Source organism: Cheilinus undulatus, linkage group 14, assembly GCF_018320785.1.
Source record: "Cheilinus undulatus linkage group 14, ASM1832078v1, whole genome shotgun sequence".
NCBI lineage: Eukaryota > Metazoa > Chordata > Actinopteri > Labriformes > Labridae > Cheilinus > Cheilinus undulatus.
This window is the reverse complement of record NC_054878.1, coordinates 15,692,231-15,710,318: the sequence shown is the minus strand read 5'-3', so window position 1 is coordinate 15,710,318 and position 18,088 is coordinate 15,692,231. Positions and strand designations below refer to the sequence as shown.

The 18,088-nt window shown below is 38.1% G+C and overlaps 1 protein-coding gene across 1 annotated transcript in view; it reads left to right on the top strand.

Moving 5' to 3' along the window:
* Positions 1–18,088, top strand: part of LOC121521199 (pleckstrin homology domain interacting protein) — an 88,141-nt gene that overhangs the window by 43,124 nt on the left and 26,929 nt on the right. The window contains exons 17-28 of the mRNA XM_041804967.1: positions 132–357; positions 1,020–1,166; positions 5,463–5,646; positions 5,749–5,851; positions 5,964–6,101; positions 6,786–6,883; positions 6,973–7,180; positions 10,429–10,539; positions 10,817–10,924; positions 11,713–11,837; positions 16,449–16,531; positions 16,677–16,788. Coding sequence (XP_041660901.1) covers positions 132–357; positions 1,020–1,166; positions 5,463–5,646; positions 5,749–5,851; positions 5,964–6,101; positions 6,786–6,883; positions 6,973–7,180; positions 10,429–10,539; positions 10,817–10,924; positions 11,713–11,837; positions 16,449–16,531; positions 16,677–16,788 — 1,643 coding nt within the window. The remainder of the gene's footprint in view (positions 1–131; positions 358–1,019; positions 1,167–5,462; positions 5,647–5,748; positions 5,852–5,963; positions 6,102–6,785; positions 6,884–6,972; positions 7,181–10,428; positions 10,540–10,816; positions 10,925–11,712; positions 11,838–16,448; positions 16,532–16,676; positions 16,789–18,088) is intronic.

Genomic DNA, 18,088 nt, shown 5'->3' with positions numbered 1-18,088 from the left:
GGCAACTGTAGACATAATTCAAAATGAATTAATTCCAGTTTCTTTTGTCTTTGAGTTAAAATTCTCCTTGTCAAAAAAATAATACATTTTTAACTTACTTCAATGCCCCATATTTTTTTGTCTTTATTCAGATTGCAGACCAGATGTTCTTCCATACGGACTACCGGCCGCTGATCCGAGATGCCAACAACTACGTGCTTGACGAACAGACTCAGCAGGCACCTCACCTCATGCCCCCTCCCTTCCTGGTGGACGTGGACGGGAACCCCCACCCGCCTCGATACCAGCGCCTGGTCCCCGGCAGGGAGGATTGCAGAGAAGAGCAGCTGATCCCACAGATGGGGGTCACCTCCTCAGGTACAGAGGCTGAATTCAGACCCTCAGGAGTTTGTTGTCTCTTTGTGATCTGAGGCTGTGAACCCTGATGTAGCTTTACTTTGCTCTGATTTGTACCTCAGATCAGATAGTCACCCCAGAGGAGCTGCTGTTGTTTTTGAACGCAGCTCGTCTGTCAGCTGATCAAAGACTCTTTAGCTGAGCTGATTATACTGCTCTTGTAGAGAACATTACCTGTCTCTAAATGTGTTTAATGAGAGACGTTTAAGTGAACCCACACCAGGAATGGCAATTAAAACCAGAATAAGTAAGGTGCCTTAATATCTTGGAGTATTTAAAGGAAAGTGGTGGCAAAACGAGGAGTCTCTATGCGACTTTGCATGTGCTCTGACATTTTTGTACATCAAACTCAGCCTTGCATTTCTAAAACCCTTCCTTTTTGTTGAGGTTACTTTGAAAAGGAAAATATCGCTGCCTGCCAGTTTTTATTTTATTGAGTGTTATGACATGAAGAGAGTAGGATTAGAAATGGTAAAGATAGATTTGGACATATTTAGCAGAGACAGCCATATCATGTTGGCTTTAAGCTTTTAAAACATTTAACCAGAGTTGATTTTGTTTATTTTTGCCTTTCAGCTTTTAAGCCTTTCTCTTTCTCCCTCATGTGTCCTGCTCTTCGGCAGGTCTCAACCAAGTGGTGAGTGAGCAGGCGGTGGACGGTCCAAGCCCCCTGGATACGATGATTCAGAGGCTGCAGCAGGAACAGGACCAAAGACTGGGTACAAGTGAGACCCCTGCTCCTGTTACTGCAAACACCAGATCCAGCAGAGGTAAGACTGCATCAGGATGTAATGGCCTAACTGTTTCTCATGCTGAGCCAGTTAGTTTAGGTGTTGCTGTCAGATTTAGTTATAGTACAATATCATTTTTAAGTAAAAAAAGAAATACTTTTAAAAAGTCTCTGAAACAAATAAAACAGCAAGAGAACTAACTGCAGATATTATTTTTATTCAAGATTTGATGTGTATGTATAATTAAGATTGTTAACAGTGCAACACACCAGACATTAGTAATAACACTTTATTATGTATAGCTACAACAATTACTTTCACACATTAAGTTTGGGGATTTGTGTTTTATTAAAGAGAGGGATTTCTCATGTACATTAAATTTGAAAAACATATTATTCAATTATTCGAAATGAGAGTTAAGAGACTCAGGGAGATTACTCAGGAAAGTAGAAAGTTCAATAAAACAGCCTGCCTCAAAGAGCTTGTCAGACAGAGAGCTGTTCTTTATGTAATACACTGGTGTAGAAAAGGACATTATCATCACTGCCTTCTTGTTAGGTATGCTAATATAGGCCCATCACTTCTACACTATATGGACAAAAGTATTTAATCGCCTGACCATCACACCAACAAGGACTGTAATGCATTGTATTGAGAGAGATGCTTTTACAGCTTTCTGTAAGACTTTGAAGTTTTTCTGTGGGAATCTGTATTCATCCATTCTGTAGAGCATTTATGAGATCAGGCACTGATGATGGTTGAGAAGGCCTGGCTCACAATCTCCATTCTAGTTCATTCCAAAGGTGCTTGATGGGGTTGAGGTCAGGGCTCTCTGCGAGCCAGTCAAGGTCTTCCATATTGAACTCATCAAATCATGTCTTTATAGTCCTTGCTTTGTGCACTGGAGCAGTCATGTTGGGATAGAAAAGGGCCTTCCCCAAACTGTTGCCACAAAGTTGGAGGCATAGCATTGTCCAAAATGTCTTGGTTTGTGAAGCATTAAGACTGCCCTTCACTGGAGATAAGGGGTATTGCCCCAACCCTGAAAAACAGCCCCATACCATTATCACTCCTCCACCAAACTTCACAGGATTCGCCAAACCCAGACTCAATCATCTGACTGCCAAACAGAGAAGCATGATTTGTCGCTCCACAGAACACGTTCCCACTGCTCCACTGTCTAGTGTCAGTGTGCTTTACACCACTCTATCTGATGCTTGGCATTGGACTTGGTGATGGGAGGCTTGCATGCAGCTGCTAAGGCATGGAAACACATTCATGAAGCTTATGCTGCACTGTTTTTGTGCTTACATTAACGCCAGTTCAGAACTCAGTTCAGAAAAGCAGACTGTTGCAGACTTTTACACATCATGTACTGCCCGTCTCTGTGATTTTATGCGGTTTTCAGTTTTGTGGCTGAGTTGCTATTTTTCCTAAACACTTCCACTTTCTAATAGTATCACTTATAGTTGGTTGTGGAATATCCAGCGGGGAGAAAATTTCACAAACCGTCTAATTGTAAAGGTAGCATCTATCTCAGTATCACACTCGAGGTCACTGAGCTCTTCAGGATGACCCAATTGGGATCAGAAATGTTTTCAAATGGGGACTGCATGGTTAGGTGCTTGATTTTATACACCTGTGGCAACGGGTCTGATTGAAACACCTGGATTCAAGATGCGGCCAAATCCTTTTGTCCATAAAGTGTATGTTCCCCACACTTTCATTGTGCCTCAGGTAAACCTCCATGCTGCAGGTTTTATTTAACAGACAAAAACACAAATTGTATTTAGTCTATTCTTTGTAAATCAAAGTGAAAGTTTATTTCTAACAAATCACAGTCTTACACAGTTCCAGTTCCAGTCTTCTTTTTTTCCTTTAGTTTTCTTAAATTCCTTTTCGGTCACTTAAAGAGCTAAAACAGTTATTAGTGAATCAACACAAAATCAATTACTAATTACTGGCTCAAATGATTAATGGAGCCTTCCTCCAGCTCTGCCTTCCCTGGTTTCTGTTACTAGGTTAGACAGAACCTGCTGCTCGGCTACTTCGCATTTAAAACAACTGTAAATACTTATTTTTAATTGATACGGTTCTTTATGTGAGACTTGTTAAAATAATTTATAAAGAAAAATGATGTCAGATGCTAGAAATGACAGCTAATGTTTGCTGTTCTCCAGTGGCACATCAACAGAGTCCTTTTTTAGCTCAAAGTTATTACCAAGACATGTTTTACACTCTGATTTGTCTTACTAGAACAGCACCAACGCAAGAGAGTATCAATGTCAACTTTCTGCTCATCTTTTATAAGACTTTGACAGGGGTCTTAGAGGCTACTGGGACTTTGTCAGAAGACCTGTGTGCTGAGACCAGACTACTGGTTATAATGTTGTTGACACAATATATTGGCTTTGAGTCCAAAATACTGCAGCTTAACTAAAACAGGCAGAAAAAGAGGGACCACATTACTCCAGTGTTGCTCTCTCTACACTGGCTTCCTGTCTGCTACAGGATTGAATTCAAGATTTAGTTGTTAGCTTTTAAAACTAGGCTTTCAAAAAAAATCACTAAATCACTAAAATCACCTGATTTGATCGGAAAAGACTTCACACAATGGTAATTTTTGGTCTCAAGTTGTATACAAACATCAAAATTGGATAAATGAAATGAAAAGTGATGAGCCCTTTTGGGTCTCACCCCTGACAGGTGTCTGATATTGCTGAAAAGACTAAAACTAGCACTAATAAAAACTAAACTAAAATGAAGCATTTTTGCAAAATAAAAACTAAACTAAGCTAGCAACCTGGCAGGAAAAAGTAATTAAAACTAAACTTAAATGTAAAACACAAGGTAAAAACAAAATATAAATAAAACTAATTAAAAACCCACAACTATTATAACATTGAGTCAAACGTTCATAAAGCCTTCATTATGTTAAGGACAGGTTTCATGATTATGACAGTATCATATCAAGCTTATGCACCCCCCTTCGATTAAAGTGTTTTCAGTTGTTTCATTCCAACAGATTTTATAGATATTTCTTTCTTTTACCATTATTTATGATGTAGTAAGTCAATTGATTTTACTAAAATTATTTTAATGTTATACTGCACTGATGTTTTCTTGTGTTATGTTTTACCTTTTACTCTGTGAAGTACTTTGGTTGACCCTGGTTGTTTGAATGTGCTGTAAAATTAAGTTTTGAATTGCATAGAATTAACAAAACAGGGTCCTTCTGGGTGTATTAAATGTACCCATTATGTACATATACAATTATGTAACATTTTATATAATCAGTATAACTCTTTACTCTGAGATCTTTGCCAAACTTCATGTACTTTCTCCCACTTGTGGAATGTGTGCATCTCTGTTTGCTTGCCTGTTGTTTTTCTTGCCCTCCTCTGTGTCTTTATTTTTTTGTGTGTTGTCTGAAAAACTCAACATCCCATTGTGCTAATGTATTAGCAATAAAACATTAGTGAGTTTGTTATGAAGTAAAGTTACAGCTACTCAACATTAGCAGAACATCATTGTTGGTGTTAAAATGTTTCCTCTCTCCTCTGAGGGAATGCAAGTGTTGTTTCTGAATGTCCATGAGTTGAATCACCTGGTCAGCCATAGGGTCAAATCCAAAGAAAACATTTTTCATAACTAACCATCAGTTAAGGAGACAGGATGAAAAGTACTCCCAAATCACGATGTGAACATTAAGATGCTCTCGCAGTCATCCCAAGCACACCTTTTAGTCATTCTGTGGTAAAAAAGGTAATGTCAAAATTTCCCTGCAATGCTTTGGAAAGTTTGTTGTAGCTCAGCAACACTTACTTTGAAAGAGAGGCTTTCTGACTGGTGGGCCAGCAGACCTATTAACAAGAGGTACATTTTTTAGTCTTTTCTCCCCCAAAATTTCTCAATGTTTGCTGGTTCCAGCCTCTGTGATGTGACACTGCTTTGTGTTTGGTTATTGTGATGGAAAGCTGAATATTTTGGGTTTTTCAATTGATGTTTGGAAACATTAATAAGACTTTGCCTTTGATTTAGCCTATCATTGTTAAATTTATGATAGTGTTTGTGTGATAATAAGGAAAATAATTTGCAGATTAATCAGTCATGAGTCATTTTAGAGCATTACATTGAACTTTTTCCCCCCAACACAAGTTGAGTAATCTTCTCTAACTAATGATTTCCTGAAGTTTCACTGCTAGAAACACCTGGCTAGTCTGCTGTCTTGATCTCTTATAAAGTGTGCTAACCAATGGGACACTGTCCAGTAGGGCTGTTGAAAGTAAAAGCTACTGACAAATAAAAACGCTGCTTCTTCTCTTTTTCCTTTAGGATCTGTGGGTTCCCCCACTGAGGTTCATTCTCCACCCAATGTCGGTCTGCGCCGCAGCGGGCAGATTGAGGGGGTCCGACAGATGCACAGCAATGCTCCACGCAGCCAGATGGCCACAGAGGGCGACCTGGTGGCCTGGAGCCGCAGGGTGCTGGTCCCCGAGCTAGAGGACGCCTCCGTCAGGTAACAAACCACACAGCGAGAACTAATTTAACAGACAGCTTCCTGATTGAAGGAGTGTTTGTTTTAATGAATGTCGTGACTCTTGGTGTGTTCCTCGTGTAGGAGACAGGTGAACTGGCGTGAGGCTAAAGGGGAGGAGGAGATCAATATTTATCAGTCTGAGAGGAGGAGACGAACAATCCACTCGCTCCCCAAGGAGAGCAGGGTTAGTGAATTAAAACACCAACATATAAAGGTTTTAAAGTAGTGATTTTTAAAATCAGTTCTTAAAAGCTCCTCTTCCTCTTGTTATTGTCATTCTTTCTCTGCTGTTTCAGGTTCATCCCACATCAGAGTGCGTTGTTGATGAGGGGAGGCGAAGTCAAGGTAACCACGGCTACCAGACCCGTGCTGCCATGGAGGAGACGAGTCGCCAAAGTGCTGAGGGTGCTGATGAGGATGAGAGCACCTCAGAGGTTAAGAAAAAAGCTATTACCAGATTATTTTAAGGCTCAATCTCTATTGGGGGGAGAGGGGGGGCTATATAGACAGTATATATCTATATACAGCATGAACATAATAAACAGACGATTTTAAATATAGTTCTCAGATACTGACAGTAACAGCATTTTAATATAAGAACCAAGCTGTACAATTACACTAAAAAAATTGAAAGCCAAGAATAGTTTTGGTGCGAAGAGAGAAGGATTTTACCTGGTCATCAGAGAAACTCTGTGACTGTTGAGTTGTCCCCTTGTAACTCTGTTTCAAATGGCAAGGGGGCTCTAGAAATCCAGGGCTAGGGGTAAAAGTTATGAAGTGAGTCTTAATGTTTTAGTTCAGTTAAGTTTGTTTAATGTGAGACTGATAGTACAATATCCGCTCCTCATTGAAACTCTTAAACATTGATGACTTTGTCTCAGTTATGGTTTGGTGTTCTAGGTTTTAAAGAGAAATTAAAGCATCAAAACAAAAAAGGTCAATTTGTTTTACCACTCTGTTCCACTAATCTCTTGTGTATCCTCACCTCAGCATCAAATAAGGTGTTATTTCTGTTATTTAATACCTTTATGCTGCCAGCCCTGTTACTGATTCTTTTTGTCCTTTTTGTTCACCTTTGTATCCATTTGAGTGCTAACATCACTGATTCGTGTTTCCAGGGAGAGGTAGAGGTACGGCAAATTAATGGACATTCCTCAGAGGACGAGAAAGACGAAGAGGAAAAGGAGCCCTGGCCAGACGACCACAGCAGCTCAAGGTAAAACGAGTATTACACACATTTATCTGCATGCTGTAAGCAGTCCTAAATCTAAAACTGTTGTTTGTGTTTATTTAATAATCTTACAGCGACTGCTCCAGTGATTATTCCGATTGGACGGCGGATGCAGGGATCAACCTCGAACCGCCAAAGAAGAGCGTGAAAGTGAAAAAGAAAAGCAGCGGCTCAGAGGAGGACGCAGAGAAGAAGAAGGACGGGAAGAAGGAGAGGAAAAAAGACAAACCAGACAAAGACGGCGCTTTACCAAAGAAGACAAAGCCAAAGGAGAAGAGGAAGGTTTGTTGATGCTTCTGACCTTTAACAGAAAAATATTATCCCCTGGAGGCCCCATCTGTGAATTTAGAGTCACTCTGATTCAACGTTATTACCATTCAGCCTTGTTGCACCAAATAGCATTGAGATTATCCACAAGTCAGGTGGCTAGGGTACACCTGAAGTTTACTGAAGTATTTTCTTTTTTCACATGAAGTTTTTCACATTTTCTTTAACAAGTGTATGATTTACAAATTATGCACTTTTTATTTATGTAATGATTTAAGCTAAAACTTAATTCTGTGCTTAGAACTTACTAACTAACCAACTGAAGTAAAATAAAATTAGAGACAAAATCTCCTTAGTTTTAGTCTTTGACAGCAGCAGACTGACTGATAGGGACACCCATGCCGGGATAGTGTAAAATCACCTGATTTTGATTGGAAATACTTCAAACAATGGTAAGTTTGGGTCTTAAGTTGTACACAAACATAAAAATTGAATAAATGAAGAGAAAAGTAAAGAGCCTTTTTAGGTCTAGCCCCTGACAAGTTCCCCATATTGCCAATAAAACAAAAACTAATAAAAACTAAACTAAAACGAAGCATTTTTGCAGAATAAAAAGTAGACTAAACTAACAGACCAGAAGAAAAAACTAACACAAACTAAACTGAAATTTAAAACAAGATGTAGAAACGAAATAACAATAGAAACGAATGAAAAATCCCAAACTATAACAACCATGCCCCACAGCCACTGCACCAGGCTTTGACCTGGTAGTCAGATAACTAGGGGTGGGAGAAAAAATCGATACAGCATAGTATCGCGATATTTTGTCTGGTGATACATCGTATCGTCTCATCCACCAAGTATCGATTTTTTTCAAAGTTGCTAATATGAACTAAAGTCTATGATAATGGAAAAATAAAATCAATTGTTTGTACAATTGTCTGTCCGGTGAGATCGGCAGAGGTGACGGTCATAGAGTAGGAGAAAGTTAGTACAACAAACATGACAGCACCAGGGGAAAGACATTAGGAATGCAAGCAGGGCACGAAATAGATGGACATGACACATGAGGTTTGCAAGAAGTACTACATGAAAATAAAATACTGCAGAAACACACCAAACATGAGGGCAAGACTAATGCTAAATCAGCTGAACAGTTGAAAAAAATGGTATAGATCGCAATGTATTGCAATATATGGTATTGCAATACTCACTGTATTGCAAAATGTTTAAAATCGTAATAATATCAAATTGTGACCCAAGTATCGTGATAATATCATATCGTGGGGCCACTAGTGATGCCCAACCCTACAAATAACGTAAAAGCTCAATTTAGCAGGAGTCACGTTGTCGTCTGCCTTAGGATATCACCATAAGATAGAGCAATGTTTCTCAACCTTTTTTTCTGCTGAGGCACCCTTTCAAAATATGGAAGTTTAATATGTGTGGATAATAAAACAAACCTTTGACTTCCCTATGACTGCTGAGGGATTTGCTTAGTGATAGATTTAACTAGATAAATCTCTTAAACAATCTTAAAACTGTGAAAATGCCTTAATTTTCAAGAAATGGCCACATAGGCCTTTAGAGACCTTCTTCCAACCTGTGGAAAAATAAGTGGCATGATTGCTGCCCGCTGTCTGCTGTCATAAATCCATTCATTTGCTGACCCTAAAGCTGACATAATAATTAGTGCTGGGATGCTGATAATCGGCATTTTCATTATAGTTTTTGGTTGAATAGCAAGTATTTTGAAAGCACCCTGGTTGAAAAAAGGCAGAGCTAGAGTACCTATATCCATTAATACCAAAAGTAAAACATAGACTATGCACAGGTGCTCAGAGCTCTAAAGTTTGTCCATGTTTTGATGTTCAACATACGATCAGTCTGCTGCTTGCTATCTTGTTAGCAAGGTCAACGGGTAGGTAGGTACATAATAACTGACACAACAGGACACCTTTGATGGTGGATGTGAACACGCTTCCTTCAGTAAATTCTTTCCCTGTGCTTGTGGGCCATCCAGGTTTATTTAAAGCCATGCAACTATAATTTCCTGTCATTTTTGTCTTCCTTTCAAAAAAATTCCTATATTGTCACCATCTATGCATGATAGAGAAAAAAACCCTCTGTAAATGCACTAAACACCGTGCTGTGTTAAAAAATATGCTTCAATCAGTGCTGCATGATTTGGTTATAATATGTGATTATGTCGAACAATATTGCAATTATGATACAATACATAAATAGTTTCATGAGTCTACTTGCTTGGTTATCAATGAAAATGCAGAGAATAATAATAGTCATGAAGTGTGTATTTATCAACTTAAAACTGGCAAATATTAAGTTGCATAAAAAATATAAAACCTAAAGTTTTCCAGTACTGCTTTCAGAATAACTTCATACTTAAAAACAAAATTAAAGGTTCTTCTTTGAAGAGCTGTAGTGGTACTATTGTATACTTAAAGATGTTTTTGTAAACCTATCAAGTACTACTAAATAGTAAATCAGTTGCAGCCTTTTATGCAATTATGTGATTGCACACCCTAACATAAAGATTGCCATTGTGATTTCTATTAGATCTATTGTACAGCACTACTTCATATCCTGCTTGTTTCAACATTTCTTTGCAGCTTATTGCTGCTGTTATCTTCTTGTACAAACGCTTGAGAATGCTGATTGCAGTATGCAGCCTCAGAAACATTAAGCTTTGACAATCACAGCTCACCTGTTATGATTACAGAATATTGAGAAAAACATTTCAAAAGCCAAGTGGTGTTATTTGAGCATCTTAATACAATGTACTACTGATGAATACTGTCAAAGAGCAGAAACACAAATTAAAAATATGGAATGAGGCAGGATGGGATGGACATTTCTACTGCTCAAGTGAAGCTACATTCTTTGGTAAACATTGGTGTATACTGGGAAAAAGACAGTGGTCCATTTACTGTGCATGTACATGGACTGCCTTGGTAGGAGGTTTAAACAGGATTTAAAAGACAAATATGAGACGGGCTACCTTTGAAGTTCCTTGTTGGAAATAAGAACTATGAATGTTTTTCAGTTTAAGAATTTAAATATTCTTTTGTGATATTTTCCGCATCTTTGATTTAAAATTTAGACTTTTCAGCAAGAGCAAGGAATACTAGCTCAGAGAAAGCAGAGGCCCTTAAGTAATTACTTTAAATATTTATGTTTTACAATGCAGAAAACCCAGTTTTATGAAGTTCCTGTTCTTTAAAGTTCGTTTTGTTGTCTTTCAGAGAACAGAGTTTCAGGAACAGGGCCTGACTCTGGAGGAATGGCTCCCCTCAGCCTGGATCACTGACACGGTCCCCCGGCGGTGTCCTTACATACCCCAGATGGGTGACGAGGTACGCTCGGTCCTCAGCACATGTGCACCACATGTCTACTCACACCAAAACACTAGCGGCTCTGGTTTTACATAGCAACAAGGAGTCTGCACTAAATTTAGCGACCCCATGAGGCTACAACAACAATTACAGATAAGAGAAGAAGGTGCAAACTGACTTACTGATTATCTTGTATTCTAAATATATTGACAAAAGTCAATAGTTAGGAGCAGAAAAGATATGTAGCTTACAGTTTTTTGATTTTGTGACTTATTTGAATGACTGTGTTTATTTGCAGGTTTACTACTTCAGACAGGGCCATGAAGCATATGTGGAGATGGCCAGACAAAAAAAGATTTACAGCATCAACCCTAAGAAGCAGCCCTGGCACAAAATGGAGCTACGGGTAAGAAATACTTAGAAAATATGGATTAAATAATGTCTATCTTATGACACGACAGACCTGCGCTTGTCCTGTTAAAAAATTAACAATACCCCAAGAACATAAAAGTTAAAATAAAGTTTCTTCCTGATGGGACCGAGAACACCAAATGCCAAACCCAGTTTAAAAATCTATCATCTTGCCCGACATTAAAGCAGTTTAATATTTTAAGGGACATTTCTGTTTTCAGGAGTTTGCAGAATAATTGCTATGAATACTGAAGTGGTAGAATATAAACCAACTTATAGTCTTTTTAAGGAAACAAATAGGTTCTTACAAAACCCCTCCACTGCAAAAATAGATTGCATCCTCTTACCTTGTTGACCGCAGACACTCGTCTGGTTTCCTTTTCCTTTCCTGCCCCAAAACTGAATCTTTGCAGGAAGAGAAAGTTCTGCCTGGAATAAAGTTTCTTCACTGTATATGAAACTGTCTCAAAAAAAAGATAGAATACCTAAACTCTTGAACTTCAACGCTAACAGGAAAACTGCGTCATTCAAAATATATTGCGTCTAGTGAATGAAAGCAGGTTTCTCTTCTATATGTATATTTTAACAAGCAATACCTCCCGTAGCAGTAGCGCTCACAGTCTCTCCGCCTAAATAATTCATGAAACAAAGAAAAAAATATATCAATTTGGGATGAAAAGGAGCATATTGAACTGTTTCAAGCCCAGCAGGGCTGAAGTAAATTTGAACAATGTGAATATTTCAAGTTTTTAGAACTGTTTTTCTCTTGTTTGTTGTGTTCAGGAGCAGGAGTTGATGAAGATCGTTGGCATCAAGTATGAGGTCGGCTTGCCCACACTGTGCTGTCTGAAGCTTTCCTTTCTGGACCCCGACACTGGGAAACTGACTGGAGGATCTTTCTCTATGAAGTAAGCAGCGCCGGCTCAGTCTTCTTAGCACTGCAGAACAGGAGGTGTTTGAGGATGAAAGTTTTAAAATAAGGGTCTTTTCCTACATCCTGTGCAAAGTTATGCATGGGGCAACTGCCAGTGGCTGCTTCCACAGATTCTGCAAATTTCTTCTTTTTAACTTCATAATGTAGTAACCTGTTGTGGAAGCAATAAAATCATGGAATCATGTCAGAATTAATGGGAAATCAACCCCAAAAAGGAAAACAATCCACTTTTGACATACTATTCCTGCACAAACTCTTCGTTATCCCATGATCTCTGCTCTCTTATCTCAAGCTGATCAGATCAGGGCATCGCTTTGGACACACTTCCATTATGAGAGGTGGCTTGCTTCGTTTGGAGCAAAATCACAGCGCTTTATAGCATGTTGCAGCCAATGTATGTGGAAATTATGGGTTAAAGTAACAACCTATTTTGGCTCATTGGCCCATTTTTGTTGGGTTGCCAGGTGGAAGAGTCAAAAGCCAACAAAATTACAAAAATAGTTTCCTCTACTAACCTATAATTTGTGTTCTTTTCCCTCTTTATGCTGTGTGAGGAGCTATCGCTGCATGAAGGAGAGCAAACAGTACCTAACTCTGAGTGTAACTAAAAGTTTTGTTGTCCATGATGTCAAAGCAAAAATACAAAGACAAATTCAGAAATGTTGGCTTCGCCAAAACCTTTGGAAATACAGAGGAAAGGCCTCAGTGTTTTTTATGTGTGGAGGGGCTCAATAATGAGAGCGTAAAAATTACCAAACTGGACAGACATCTCAAAACGAAGCGTCTGAACTTGATTTTACAGTTTATATCATATCACCAAAAACAAACAAAAAAACAAAAAACAAAAGCAGTCTCTGTAAAGGCTTAATGCCTTTAAATATTAAACAGTTTGACTTCTTATTTTCTTTTAGCTTGTCAGATTCACTCCATAAATTTTTGTTAGCTTGACCTTTGATAGTTAAGTTGCTATCTCAATTTTTAATCAAGTTCCTTTTCGCTTTCAAAATAAAAGACTGCTTGATCTAATAAAGCAAAAATAAAGCATAAAAGAACTGTCTCCTGAGCTCAGTGATTAACCTTTACTAGGTCGCTTGCAGACACTATTTTACTTTCACACTAATTTAACTTTGTTTCTCCGTAATTAGATTTTTCTGTCAACATTTTATCAAACCAAATAATAAACAGAACCCAGATTAATTTACTAATTAAAAAACAGCTTTATCATTGGTTGTAGCGTGTAAAAATAGGTTCCACATTAACACAAAATTAAAACCCTGCTATTCAGTAATTAAATGATATATGGTAGTCCAATGAAAGGAAATAAAATAGCACAACAGTCATTAGGGCTTCTTTCATTTTAAATATGTATTTCGATGTATTAACAATACATGATGTGTGTTTGTCAGACTAGGTCTGGGAGAGATTAATTTTCTAAATTGGGTCTTGAGCTGAAAATTTTGGGAAACTCCAGATCTAAACCATAGTTGATAATATGTATTTATTTACTCATATTCATATTTGGGTTTTTGTTCTAGGACTGAGGTGTCGTCTGACAGCAGATAGTGTTGATGAAATGTTTTGTTCCCTTTTTCTTACAGTGTTCTTAATTATGCATTTCATAGGCATGTAATTTTTTAACCTGTTCGTTGTCTTTTAAGGACACTGATACTGTGTAACACAGTTTCATTTCATTGTATGTATTTAACATTAGATATGGATGGGATGATAAACTAGTGAATTTAAGAAGGTAATCTTTTCAGGTGGAAAGATGTGCCCACAATGCACAAAGCACTTTCACTTTGCTGTTCATACTCAAACAGTATTTCTCAGCACGATCCTTTACATAAACTGAATATTATTGTAATTGCTCATATGTAGGTAGTTTGGGTCGTGAATAGTAGAATGCAAGCTTCTGTCTTCCTGTTCCTTAAAAGTATTATTATTATTGTTATAGTTCTGTCATTACGCACCCTCTCTGTTGATCCATGTTTCCCATAGAATGATACTGAGACTGGCAAATGGGGACGGGGGTCTATCTGCACTATGTTTTTTGAAGGTGTCCAAACACCTATTTGGTGGTTTGAAATGTTTGCCTGATGTTCCTTTATCACAGTAGATCAGCCTTTCCCAACCCTTTTTTCATCAAAGCCGCCCCTTTTTGTATCTTAGAAAAGTTGACCCCCCCAAGCATCCAAATGAGGAAAAAAGTGATACATTGCAATCAAATATCAGCATCAGTTGTTATTTTTTCATTGCTAGAACTCTCAGAAAAAAGGTCGACACGTGTTTTTGTCTTAGTTACAGACCTTTTCCTAGCCTATAAGTATTCTGTCATGTTATCCACCTATCTAATTTTGACAACCTTGAAGCAGACATAGCCTCACACCCCACTGAGATCTTTAGCGCCTCCCCTAGGTGGTCCTGGTCCCTATGTTGGAACTAATGGAATAGATTATATGCATATGGACAAATTTAACGATGTAGCTTATAAAAATGATCTAAAAATGGAGAAAATGGTAAATGGACTTGAGCTTGAATAGTGCTTTTCTACTCCACTCACCTCAGCTTTATTTGTGTAACATCTTTTAGACATAAAAGCATGCAGCCCAAAGTGCTTCACAATGAATAGCTAGACAGAAAATAAATGTAAACGTAGAATAAATGCAGAAAATGGTTTAAAAGAATGGAAAGATAAATGAAAGAAATACAAACAAGACACTGAAATACCAAAAATCAATCAAATGAATAGATAAAATCTGTTATAGTAAGATGAAATAGAACCAGAGATAAAACAATGGTTAAAACAAGAAACAAGGCTTTAAAATTATTGAGGCTATATCAAAAATACGTGTCTTTAACCTTCTAACATCCAAGAGATCCTGCCAATTTGATGTTCAGAGGCAGTGAGTTCAAAAGTGAGTTCAAAAGGGCTTTAAAACAAAATATCTCTACCTGTTGCTCATGTTAGTCACCTTTGTGATCCTGCAGGAATGTAAAATAAAAAAGGTCAACAATGTATGGAGGAGAAGGATGTGTAAAGTTTTTAAACAGCTAAAATAACTTCAAAATCAGTTCTAGGTTTTAGTTATCCAACTATTCAATCTTTTTACTATTCACACCTTTTCACACACTGATGGGGGAGGCTGCTCAGTAACGTGTCCATCAATAGCAGCTAATCCTATCACACTCTTTCACACAACACTGATGCACCTGTGGAAGCAGTGTGGGGTCTGTTTAGTGCCTAAGGGCACATCAATATGTGACTGCAGGAGCTGAAGATTACAACACGACTTTTCAGCTAAGAGACAGCTGGCTGCCACTGATCCACAGAGATTGGGATTGCACTTTCACGATTCACATGATTTGTCGCACTTTAATCAGTGCATCTACAAGAGGGATGTATGAGAAGAGGACTCTCTCTGTCTCTAATCCCTGCAAGAGCGTGGATGGTTATCTAACAAGGATTTAAAAAATGTTTAAAAAAAAATGGTCAGCAAACATAGTTGGACAGCCCATCCAGTTATTGTCTGATGTGTGGGAAACACTGGTTGATGTTGGGAAAACAGGTGAAAGCTTACCACTTTCCACCTCACCGCAGATCCCTTTACTGGATTCTTTATAGAGCCGTGAAGAGCCAAACTTGTAGTAACTGCTCAACCCGGCCCTGCATACACCAAGCTATCTCTGCTGTTTGCTCTCTGTAATATAACACTCTAAGACTGAATGTCCAGTGTCCTTTTACACATGTTAGGAAACAGAATAAGCAGCTGAAATTAAAAAATTACGATGAAAGGCCTTCCCTTCTTTGATATTAAGCACACAGGATGTGGGTTAACTTTAGTCTCTGACCCAGTCTCTCAGCGTGCCTTTAGATTTGAATAATGAACTTATACTGCTTCCAGTAAGATATGCAGTGTCTCTTTTAATATGAAGATGCATTTTTCATTCCTGCAGCTGTAGAATCGCTGCAGCACATTAAAGTGCAATCCACACATCCAAAGACTTGGTACAGTAGTTGATGTTTGTCCTGTGTGCATAAGGGAATAAAAAAGACTGTTGAGAAGAAAAAGGCCAAGAAAGCCTTGCAGGAAGTTATAGGCAAGTTACACCCACACCTTATTATGAAGGTGAATGGGAGAAGAAACTTTGATTTTGTCTTCTAACATCAAGACACACCTACAGTAACTTTAGTCAACACCTTTGTGACTCACACCTCACTCTGTGCCCAGATTGAGCACCATTTAAGTAAAAAAAGGTTGTCGTTGAAACATGTCCCCTTATCCTTTCTTCTCATTTTCACCTCTATAATTTGCAGATTGTCAGTGCCTTCAGTGTTACATGTCCCCCTGAATAATCACTGTGCCATCTCTTTTCTATTAAGTATTAAAATAAACTTTTTTTTCTTTAAATTAAGCCAGACTGTGATGTAAGACAAGAAAGTACTTGTAAAGCTTTTAATCCAGAAAAGTTGAGTGAAAATGTTGAAATCTTTTACCTGTTTCATGCTGTCAACATGGTTGGTTTGTAAACTCTCACAGCTTTGTTGCATTCTGACTCATCCTGTTCATTTTTAATGTGCTTGCAGATACCATGACATGCCTGATGTCATCGACTTCCTGGTATTGAGGCAGCAGTTTGACAACGCCAGGAAGAGGCAGTGGAGCATAGGTCAGCCACTTTTAACTTTATAGTCTGACATGGATGGAAATAAACACCAGATATTTGTCATAAATATGCATATTTGGCTCATGTATTAGGTCATCTGTTCCTTTCTTGTAAAGATGTGAGATAAGCCCCGTGTTTGTCTGCACAGGTGACAGGTTTCGGTCAGTGATTGATGATGCCTGGTGGTTCGGGACCATCGAGAGCCAGGAGCCGTTCCAGTCTCAGTATCCTGACAGCTTGTTCCAGTGCTACAATGTCTGGTAGGATCACAGACTGGATTAACTTTATAAAGAGCTGCATGATTTGAAATAATTGCTAAGCTTTAGGCTCTTTACACTAACTCAGCTTCATTTTTTTAAAGTAATGCGAGATGTGTTGCATCAAACTGGGGGATCTAAATTTCTAAGGTGCTACACTACATGATGATTTTTAACCACAAGAAAAGACAAAGAAAAAAGCTTTTAGATGAATTGGAAGAAATTTCTTAGTATTTTTTGATATATTTCAGTTTTTAATGACAGAATGACAGACCTCTTTAATTATATCTAGCCATAAGTTAAGAACATTTCTTAAGAGAAGAAAAAAAAACTCTAGACACTCTCTTAAGTTCTATTCATACGGGACCAGAATTACCTGTTAACCTCTGATAATTTGTGAATTACCCCCTGATGTCAGTGTTTGATGTGGTCCATTCAAACGGGATGAGGGAAGTCTGTAATTTACTCAATCCTTGAAACATTTCTTAGCCTTGCAGCATGGCTGCAGCAATGAAAACACAGTGAATTTTTATTTTGAAGTTCATACCAAACAGGCAATGTTGTGCACGTTGCATTCTGCAGATGATGTTTCCTATACATACTGTTAACCAGGGTTTCCGCTGAGAGAGAATGTCGAGTGTCCTTCCTGTTTATGTATGAGAAAGGAGTTTTTATGCAGCTGAGAAAATCGATAAATTTGGGATCATTACACATCCACAACAACCCTCCTTGTGCATGCATATCAGCTGTTGCAGCCTAACCACTGAATGTTGAGCGACAAATTTCAAATTGTAAATTATGTTATGCATGAAATGTACAGTTAGAGTATACTGATGTAAGATCAGACACTTGAAATTAAGAAACTGTAGAAAGCAGGGCAGCTGTGCGTATTAAGAAAGCAGCACTGCGTGCAAGCACATTTGGACAGCAGAATTTGAATAAATAAGTTCAGTACACTAAAGTCATTTGCACACAGACTGAAATTAACAGATGAAAAGTGGTATTTATAAACTGTATGTATTAAAACTTTGTTAATAAACTCCTACGCTGCCGCTATAATTTTTTTGATCGGTAAAAGGAGCAGTAATAGCCGCACAGACTGCATGAATACCCCCCTAAATTACAGAGATGCAGATTTTTACTGGAGTAGAATTACCTGTGAAGCTACGTTTGGGCTGAAATAGGGTGGTAATTTGCCCTGGAATTTTTACTTTATGCAAATTATAGACAAGGTTGATTTGTATGGGATTAAAAAAGAAACAGACATCCTACGCGATTATTACAGATTACCAGAGGTCTCTAG